This window comes from Osmerus eperlanus, chromosome 27 (genome assembly GCF_963692335.1).
Source record: "Osmerus eperlanus chromosome 27, fOsmEpe2.1, whole genome shotgun sequence".
NCBI classification, from domain to species: Eukaryota; Metazoa; Chordata; class Actinopteri; order Osmeriformes; family Osmeridae; genus Osmerus; species Osmerus eperlanus.
The window spans coordinates 8,222,717-8,232,666 of NC_085044.1; the positions used below are offsets into that span (position 1 = coordinate 8,222,717).

Sequence of the window (9,950 nt, forward strand, 5' to 3'; positions counted from 1 at the left end):
CTCCAGCCGGCACAGGCTGTTCACAGACTCAAGGGCGTCAGCCCTATAGCACACTTAGACTCACGTACGCGGGGACGCCGGTTCCCCAGCCAGTACACAGGCTGTCACATAGACTCTAGCCTACATAGGTCACGTACACGGGGATGCTGTCCTCCAGCCGGCACAGGCTGTTCACATAGACTCAAGGGCGTCGGCCCTCTAGCCTACATAGGTCATGTACGCGGGGACGTCGGTCCTCCAGCCGGCACAGGCTGTCCACATAGACCCAGGGCGTCGGTCCTCTAGCCGACCAAAGCCGCAAAGGCTATCACTTTCATTCCTGAGGGCGTCGGGCCTCAGCCAGCCCAGGCAAACACCGACAGCATGAGGGGGTCGGCCCTCTAGCACATAACTCATTCATGCACTAGGGCATCGGCCTCTGGCCAGGAGGCTACAGCCTACAATCATTGCTTCTCTTTCCCCTGGGTTCTCGGTATAGGAACATGTCTACGGATCTGTCCGTGGCTTGCCATCTCCTGCAGGATCCTGCCCGGTTATGTATGCTTTTAGCCTAGGTCATTCTGTACACTCTCGTACTGATTGCGGTCGCTCCGATCGGTGCTGTGCACCCATGTCGGTCGCTCTCCGTGTTGTGTTTGTGTTACTTATTCCCCAGCGGTTCATGGTTCCTTCCTGTTGGTGAGTATGTTTTGCTTTTTGTTCTGGTCTCTAACTTCCTACCCTTTTACTTTTGGGGATTCTTCTTTGGGCATTGGGCAGGCGCCCGTTGATCTATAATTCCCTGTGGGGTTCAAGCTCCAAACATCATAGTACATGTATTATTCTGTAATAAATTTATTAAATCTGTGATAAAATCAGGTCTCTCCTGATTGAAATGAAGCTTGTGCAAGTTCAGTCAGGCAATACCGATCCCTGCACTTGCACAGCAAAACTGCCGGTGTTACTTTTTCAGTGTTGGTGTTAATCAACAGGGTGCAGTGTTATTTTAACACTTAATAGATAAAAATGTACACTAAGAGAGTTTTTTGATGAAAGTGTTGGTGTAGATTTTGGTCGTTGGGGGGGGATTCTACACCGTGAGTGTTAAATTGACCACACCCTCGCATTTCCGGCAAAGAAGCGCCATCCAGAGCTGATCCAGAACTTTCGGTAGCCATCTTTCTAACCGCTGCGGTAAGTCAAACTCGGTTAATGTTAATGTTGTGCAGTTGATAAAGGCTTAAATAATTCGAAAAATCGTAGTTACTTTGCTTTTGTATGGATGTATGCTGTCTGTTACTTTCTAATCCCATTCTAAATAGATTTTTGTCGAACTGGCAATTGCTAGCTTACACTTGGTAAAGATGGTAGCTAATTTTAGACAACGGCTGTCGAGATAGTATAATATCAGTAATATCTGCGACTATTTTTTATTAATGTGCTTGTATTTCTTTTTACTAGCAAACATCGAAAAGATAAGTTTCACTTTGCTGACGAGTAAACTGAGGAGAGCTGGACAGGGCGGGAACAGTCGAGGAAGGAGAGGAGAGAGGTGAGTTTTCGCTATCATTCATAAGGAGAAGTTAATAATGCCTAGTATCTTGTTGAGGGAGTAGTAAATGTAGATATATTTATGTTTAGTCATAGCCGCAACAAACTCCGGTAGTTATCTCAATGCCGGAATAAAACCCTTGCGAGCACAGATATTTTTTAATATGCTCTGTAGCTCGCTATCTCAGCAGCAGCTAACAGCTTGTTAGCTAACTCTTACAAACAAGCTTAACAGAAAGCTGTCTATATGTCCCTTCTGTTTAGCTTAGTTTGCCTGTATAGCGCTGTTGATCTGATATCAGCCCCCCTCCCTTTAGCAGCAGCACAGACAGGCTCACATCAGCAGCACAGGAGGACATAAGAGGAGAGGAGGAATAATCATGTTCTTCATTCTTAACCTCAGTCCCCCCTTTTAAAACCAACTATGTTGTCTTGTTTAATCATGTGCATGTTGTTTTATACCTTTTAGAATGTGTTTTATTTATTTATATATAAATGCCATTCTTTCCTTTGAAGGTGAAGACATGCTGGTTCCTGTCGAATATAAGGGGGTGAGCAAATGGGTCAGGGTACCAAAGGTGGAGGAGGTCTTCAATTTCTCTGAATTTTTACAAGGAGGTAACTAAAGTGTCAAACTTTATCCATGTCTTCTGTTTTGTGTAACTTACTTGGAAGTTATGCTATAATCCAAATTGTCTTTTGTTTTAGTGCTGGCAAAATTCAATTTGTCAGGTTTTACTGCTTTGATGCTCAAGGATTCTGCAGGAGTTGAAGTGGATTCTGACATCTTTGATGAGCTTCTGAAGTCATCTCAGGTGTCCTTCAAGGCCTTCACTGAAGATTGCAATGGTAAGAAAATGCAACTTAGTATTTCTCTTAACTATTTTAAATGTAATAATTTATATCTAAAGTTAGTTCTATACAAAAAATATGATTTTGTGTGTGTGCGTGTGTGTGTGTAGACAACAGTTTTGGAGATTCTTCAGAGGGCTCATCCTTAACTGATTGGTCACCATCACGTGCATCCCATGGGTCATCTCCAAGCTCAGACTCAACAATTATACTAGAATCCACCAAAGCTCGAAGAAAACGGCTGATTGAAGGACCCCCTGACAGCAGCAGTGCTCGCGATGTAAGTAATCTTTAAACTAAGGTCTCAAGCTGCAGATAATAAATTATTATTGGTTTAAAAAAAGAAGAAAAAAAACATGCGAAAGGGGCAACACTCCAGAGAGGAAATGTATTGGTCTAACCCCATTCAAATATGTTTTTGCCGTCTACTTTAAATGTCTGAATGCTAGGCAATTGTTGTTTCAGATTGTCAATGCAGCCCTGCATTCAAAGCCGGACGGTGACCAAATAATCAAAGAATACGAGAAAACAAAGAGTCTGTCGGATGGTACAAGAAGAAGGATGATCAACATGCTTGTGGCTGACATGGTAGAGAGCCATGGGTAAGTATTGCACACTTATAAACACATATTGATTTGACCAATGTTCATAATATAATATTTAACAATTATTTCTGTGTTCAATTCAAATATATATTGTTCTATCATGATTACAGTAATAATGAATAATATTGACAACAGCACAACAAAAGCAAAATGTACACAGCAAATTCTCAGCCTTTGTGCTGCATAATCCAAGTCTTAGATATGCAGCCATAGTTTCAATATGTCCCTTACATGTTTTACACTGTTTTCCCTTAATGTTTTTTTTATATTTCAAAATAAACTATTACCTGAAAAGTCTCCTTTTTTTTTTAAACAAAAAAAAAATCTATCACAGCCTGCAATTAAACCTTTTTTCAGTCACTTGATTTATGGGTGAAGTATCACTTTAGTAATTCATCTATCTTTTTGCAGGAGGATCCCTCCAGTAAATATCCGCAGTACGTATGCACTTGGCATTACAACCTTGTTCCCAAATTTGAAGGACCCGGATTCAAAGAATGGTTATGTAAGTATTGATATAAATATACATCCATGCTGCAGTGTTTCAGTGCATTGAATTACACGCATGACAGCTCTGTTCAGGATCATTCCTTGTTCTAAACCAGGTAATGGATTATTTTTTTGCTATGTAATCTACAGGAGCATTTCTATGATCACCAGAGTGGTTCTGGTTACCTGGCATGGAGGCTGAAGACTGTGCAGCGCAACTCTGCTCAAGAGATCAAGAAATCCAGGTCCAGCTTTCAGGATGGCCCTAAGACTCATCGCAGCATGCATTCACCTGTGAGGCAGTTGTCAGGTGACGAATGCAATGAAGCTATATCAGTGATGAGGCACTCAAGTGACACAACCCTCGTCCAAGACAAAATGAGGGCAACATTTCAGAAAAGACAAAAGGTTGTTCAAGACCCAGCAACAGCTTCCACTGTCCTAGACCTTTTTCCGAGATTCCTGGACACACCAGGCTTGGTAAGAAATTATGACTTGTTGACAGCTTTGTTCTGTCTTTATTTGTTTGCTCTCTAATGTATTTTTTCCTGTCATATTTTGTGTTTAAGATCGACCAAGACTTCAATATGCTCTTTGGTGATGAAGTGACTGGTAAATTCCTCGCTAAATGGCCAACATTCTTCAAACCGAGGATCATTGCGGAGTGCAAAAATCTTCCTCAAAGTGTGCACGTGGATGACCTCCTTTTGTCTGCCCAACAGGAATCTGATGATGGTGGTAAGTGTAAATAAGAGACTTAAGACTACACATGCCTGTATTCCATGCATCAAATATAATTTAGAGCCTGATTTTTTTTTTTTTTTTTATCTGCTGGCTTTCACTCAAGTGTTTAAGGCAACAAAAAAGGTTGTTGAACATGGCTGTTTGTGTCATATCAACAAATATCTGTGATCCAGTTTGTTTTCTTTTTTGTCTTTATTGTGCAATCACTATTTTTTACATTAAAATTACATCACTGCAGCACAAATAATACTTGTAGCCCAGGTTGTCCTCATATTGATAGTTATTATAATACATATAGTGCTTAAATATACCTATACCAAAATGTAAAGATAATACCCCAAGTGCCTTAATTTCAACCCAATTGCTTTTAGCCAATGTATATTACAATAAATTGAATTTCCTGCACTCATTTTTGAAAGAAAAAGTATTCTAAAACGTTCAATGTTCTGACTTTAAATTAATATTGTCACAAATTCAAGCTGCTGTTCTGTAAGATTGCTGATTTACAATTGATTTTTTTCAGGCAGCCTTTGGTTTCCTTTCATTTAACATTAACAGTCAACAAAGCTATCTAGAGCCAATTCAGAGTCTCTGTAAGTGAACATTGAGAAGACATTGGTAAAGTAATTCAGGTAACTGCAATGGTGTTTTTTTTTTTCTGTAGTATGGGACTGTGAGGTTGCCGCCATCTGCTTGTTGCTTCACCTGTTGCCGCCAACATCCAAGGGCAAGAAGTCTGCAAAGATCAGCGCAACAGATGCTGCTGTCCGCCTGGTGAAGTTCCTTAAGGTCTGTTCTCAGAATTGTGTTTAAAGTATTTTAGTAGTATTGGGTTCTCAAGGGCTGATAGTCATTTTGTGACATGGGGTGTAGCAGATTTCTTCTTTTGAAACATTTCTTCTTTCTAACAAGTTCAGCTTTGTCCTAATTTGAAATTAATTGCTCATGAAATGAATTAATAATAATTAATTAATAATTTTGCTTGAAGAATGTATCCTAATTCTAGGAAACAGTGCTGCCATTCCGCACCAAATCCCGACATTTTATTCCATGGAATTCATTCTCTCCCTCTCTCTTAGGTGGGGAGAAGCATGGAGACCTTCCTGAAGGAAACTGGCCCTGCTCAGCCCTTTCTCCTGTGTGTTGGAGAACGAAAAAACAGCATCCAGAATTTCTACATCATCCTGGACCAAAAGGCCATTCCCTCCAAGACACAGACTGGAGTTGCTGCCTTTGACGAGCTCTTCAAGGCACATTTTGCTTTTGCTGTGTCCTACGATGAGGCGCTGTGCAACTTCTACACCTTCATCCAGACAACCGTGTATGGCATTGACGTTGGCAGTGTGAAGGAGAGTCCTCGGGTGAAGGAAATTCGAGCAAGATTTCTTCACAGTTCATTTTGAAGAGGAACTAATTTCTGACTTGAAATGTTCACATGTTACATTTGCAAGGTACAGCACAGAAATGGTTCATTGTTATGTCGACATTTGAAGTTTCAGCATGGATTGTACCCAGGAAGGTCTTTGCGTTTGCATTGTGGAGAGGCTGGTTGTTCATTTGTTTTTTGCACATACTTTGGTTACCAGCGGCACTTATCTCGAGCACATAAGGATGGTGGTGATTCAGATTCCGTCAGTGATGTTGAGTTTGGTCCTGCAACTAATGTTGGAGCTTCTGTTTCACAACAACTTAATGTAGATCCTCCTGCGACTGTCACACACATTCCAATGGATAACACGAAAATACTAGACATGTGCAGCTCTGTTATTGCTCAACTGCAAGCCTCAGGAGTTCCTGAAAGTACGGTGCAGTGTTTAGTTGGTTCAATGGAGGAACTGGTCGATGACATCCATGCCCATGCAAAAGAAACTGTTGTTGAAAGTTTGTCATCTGAAGCATCCGGAGAAACATTAGAAAAAGTTCAGGACTGTTTTGGTCAACTTGAAAATCCATTTTCATCTCTTAACACAGAATCTAAACGAAAGAAGCACTTAGAAGAAAAATGGAAAATAGTGGAACCAGTGGAGTATATTCTTGGTGTGCGTTTTGATACACGCAGAGATAGAACAACAGGAACATACAGGCAAGTTCCTGTAAACGACAAGTTCATGTATGTACCAATCATGGGGTCTCTGTCATCTATGTTTAGGAACAGTGAACTTTGTAACAGTTTCCAAAAAACTAAACCACACCAGGAGGGTTTTTACAGAGATGTAAATGATGGCTCCTACTTCAGGAACCACATTTTATTCTCACAACAAGAACATGCTTTGCAGATACAGCTCTACTACGATGATTTTGAAACTGCTAATCCATTAGGCTCAAAAAAGGGAATTCACAAACTTGGCTGCATTTATTTTATTTTGAGAAATCTGTCCCCGAAGCTTAATTCTGTGTTGATGAACATACATCTTGTTGCCCTCTTTCACTCAGAGGATTTAAAGAAATATGGGTTTGATCCCATTCTAAAGCCACTTCTCAATGATTTAAAGATGTTAGAGGCTGAAGGAATGCAGGTGCCCTTTCAACCCACACCTTTGAAAGGTTCAGTTTTTCAGGTTACAGGTGACAACTTGGCTATAAACGGCCTTTTTGGTTTGGTCGAATCGTTTAGTGCAAAGTACTGTTGTCGCTTTTGTTTAACTGAAAAGGGAGAGATGCAATCAGTTTTCAGTGAAGATCATCCAGGTTTAACCTTTTCATGTTCCTGTTAAATTTGCCTGAAAACGCCTAAACAGCATACCCAAAGTAAATTGGAAGCTGTTCTTGAACCATTTGGAGTACATGCATGTAAATGATCTCTTTTGAAAGCTGACACTCTGAAGTTATGTCCCCTGTTGTCAGGACCCCTGTCAGTCCTTCTAGTGTTGAGTAATAGAAGCTTGAACACAAGGAAAGTGAAAATTTCTATTTCCGCCTAGATTTTGTTTTGAAAACAGAGGCCTGAAGAGGCCTAGAGGTGGTAGGTATTATCTGGAAGACTAAATTGGACCACAGGTTGAAGCCTTACCCAATTCAAATCAAAAGTCAAACATAATACCACAATATATTCATATTTGACACATGTTTTTATAAGAGTACATCCAGGAATTTTCTAAAAGGGTCTTTTGGAGACTCCAAAATGACCCTTTGTAACCAAGGTCAAGGTCAAATAAAAAGGTATTATTTTTCATAATTGTTATCTCTGGCCCATCTCTGGTACTTAGAAATATCATATATAATAGCTAAATCCCTAATTAGTAATACTGAAACACAAAAACTGAAGCATGAACACATTGGAGTGCTTTATCTGATTCCAAGGATTGGCGCACAAAGAACACTGATTCTGTCAACCATATTGCGCAATCGACTGTTATTTTGAAGGCTCCACAGACGCATACAAATGAGGTATTGGCATTTTCAGCTAGCTGTCAGCTACAAGGCTAACGAGCTAATTTCAGAGCCAGTCGAAGCCAGTTCGAGAAATTTGTTTAGAACGAGTGTGGGGGGGGGGGGGCGGGGGGGGGGCAGGACGCACAGACCTAGTTGGCTTTAGAGGGCTGTCAACGGGGCATGGAAGCTCCTATTGGGTCGAACAAGGTGTCAATCAAAAGGGGAGGGTTCAACGGACATTTTGAGACCTTCATTTTGTAAATACTCCGTTGATAAATCGGAGAAAATAACACTTTTATGTGAACAAGTTGTTTCTTCCGTCGGCTAACTTGCATAATGAAACAAAGGATAATGGCTATTCATGAACGTAAAACATTGTATTTGGACGAATTACTTTACATGGTTAGATACTTTGAACCCTTGGGACTTACGCAGATCAAGTTTTGATGGCATGATTTGCACACCTGGACCTATTTGAACAACTTAGGGTGAGTACAACTTTTTTCTTTGGCATTGTTGAAGGAATGTTCACCGGAAAAAGACGTTGACTTTGCTTGCTATTGCGACTTGATCTTGAATTGGTTTATTTCAATGGAAGCACAAGAATCGTAGCTTTCCAACGATGTATAACATGTGTAGCGTCTAAAAAATATATTTTTTAGAATTTAGTGCGTCGTAACTGAGGAAGGGGGAGGCAGCATTTTTGTCTCGCGGGCGAAACAGGAGCGTAAACAGGTTAACTCTACGTTCTAAAGCCCTTCATTCAGAACACTGTGCTGCCGTACAACAAAATCCAGCTTTGGCCTCAACATTTGGTGTGAAAAAAGCATGTCCTCTCAATTCCCTCAAGCTGTTCCATACTTCAGACAACTACGCTGTAGATATAATGCATGATCTACTGGAAGGAGTGGTGCAGTACGAGTTGAAGCTTGTGTTTCAGTACTTGATAAAGAACTCGATATCTGTAAACTCATTGTCAGAAAGAATCATGAGCTTTAACTATGGATTTACACAGAGAAAAAACAGGCCAAGTGGGGTAAAATTGGACGATGATAGCAACAATCTTGGCCTTAGTGCTGTTCAGTCATGGTGCCTCTTGCGCAATACCCCATTGATGTTTGGAGATTTAGTTGGGAGGAATGATAGCTGCTGGAACTTGCTGCTCCTCTTAATACAAATCGTCAACATTGTCTTTTCACCTATTGTAACCCATGGTATGACTTGCTATTTGAAACATCTGATTTTCGATCATCACAAGCTTTTTAAATCTGTGTTTCCAGAGCGAAATCTGCTTCCAAAGCACCACCACATGATACATTACCCAAGGTGTATTAGAAAGATTGGGCCACTATTACACATGTGGTGCATGAGGTTTGAAGGCAAGCACAACTTTTTTAAAAGGTCTGTGAAGAACTTTAAAAACATCACAAAAACACTGGCAAAGAGACATCAGAATCAACTGCCTTTTCATTTTGAAGGTTTTTATTTTAAAAGATTCCAATTCGGCCCCATTACTGAAGTCTTGGTCAGCAGTTTGGAGGGCAGTGAGGCGCTGAATGAAACTTTCGATTTGTCATGTGTTTCCACAACTTCCTGGGTCAAAAGCTATGGCACAGAGTATCAGCCTGGGATGTATGTATGTTCTGTTGTTGAAAATGAGATGCCTTTGTTTAACAGGATTGTCAGTGTTATTGTTAAAGATGACAGTGCTTATCTTCTAACTTGTGCTGTCTCAACAATGTATTTTGATGATCACTTAAATGCATTTAGCATTGAGGAGAAAAACAATGTCTTTGCGCTGCTGTGTGTAGATGATCTGATGTACTACAGGCCGTATGACAGGCAATTTTCAAGTGATTCTGACGACCAAATGTTTATTGTCCCATACTCTGTTTTTGTGTGACTCCATGCTGTACTTGTATTTAAGACCGTTTTGCATTTGTGCCTGTACCTGTGCTTTCAATACACAATATTTTGTGAAATTACTTCTTGTATTGCCTTTTGTATTGTGGTTTTGGCTGGGGAGGAGGGTGGGTGGGTCCACAACATTCTACACCCTCAGTGTTATTTTTTTTTTTTACACCTGTAAGTGTTGATAAATTGGAGTCCAGTGTAGTTTCTAGTGTAATATTAACACTGCTCAGTGTAGTCTGGCAGTGTGGATTCTATAACACTGACACTAGTGTAGAGTATTATTAACACTACTCGGTGTTGGCCAGTTTTGATTTTTTAACACTGACACTAGTGTAGAGTATTAATAACACTACTCAGTGTTGGCCAGTGTTGATTTTCAACTCGTTTTAGTGTTGAATTAACACTGTGTGAGTGTAAAATCATTAACACTTTCAAAAGTGTTAC

The 9,950-nt window shown here is 40.3% G+C and overlaps 1 protein-coding gene across 5 annotated transcripts; it reads left to right on the top strand.

Annotated features, from left to right (window-relative positions):
* The first annotated feature begins 1,057 nt into the window (after nucleotides 1-1,057).
* Nucleotides 1,058-6,798, top strand: LOC134014008 (uncharacterized). 5 transcript variants are annotated; one of them, XM_062453821.1, is made up of 11 exons: nucleotides 1,058-1,149; nucleotides 1,441-1,531; nucleotides 2,047-2,081; nucleotides 2,286-2,379; nucleotides 2,508-2,662; nucleotides 2,848-2,984; nucleotides 3,399-3,492; nucleotides 3,627-3,956; nucleotides 4,046-4,214; nucleotides 4,885-5,009; nucleotides 5,300-6,798. In XM_062453821.1, exons 3-11 carry the CDS (start codon nucleotides 2,055-2,057, stop codon nucleotides 5,621-5,623), a joined length of 1,455 nt encoding a protein of 484 aa, XP_062309805.1. In that variant the 5' UTR covers nucleotides 1,058-1,149; nucleotides 1,441-1,531; nucleotides 2,047-2,054; the 3' UTR covers nucleotides 5,624-6,798. The 5 variants fall into 5 exon arrangements, with proteins under 5 accessions (XP_062309805.1, XP_062309803.1, XP_062309804.1 ...); XM_062453819.1 differs by having other exon boundaries at nucleotides 2,047-2,148; nucleotides 2,239-2,379; nucleotides 5,300-6,797; XM_062453820.1 differs by having other exon boundaries at nucleotides 2,493-2,662; nucleotides 5,300-6,797.
* Nucleotides 6,799-9,950: the final 3,152 nt, after the last annotated feature.

Bases quoted from the DNA above. Each gene is read 5' to 3' on its own strand.
- LOC134014008 (XM_062453816.1), top strand. From the start codon at position 2,055: ATGCTGGTTCCTGTCGAATATAAGGGGGTGAGCAAATGGGTCAGGGTA. The intron at 2,380-2,492 runs GTAAGAAAATGC...GTGTGTGTGTAG, and splicing joins CTTCACTGAAGATTGCAATG to ACAACAGTTTTGGAGATTCT. The intron at 3,493-3,626 runs GTAAGTATTGAT...TGTAATCTACAG, and splicing joins CGGATTCAAAGAATGGTTAT to GAGCATTTCTATGATCACCA.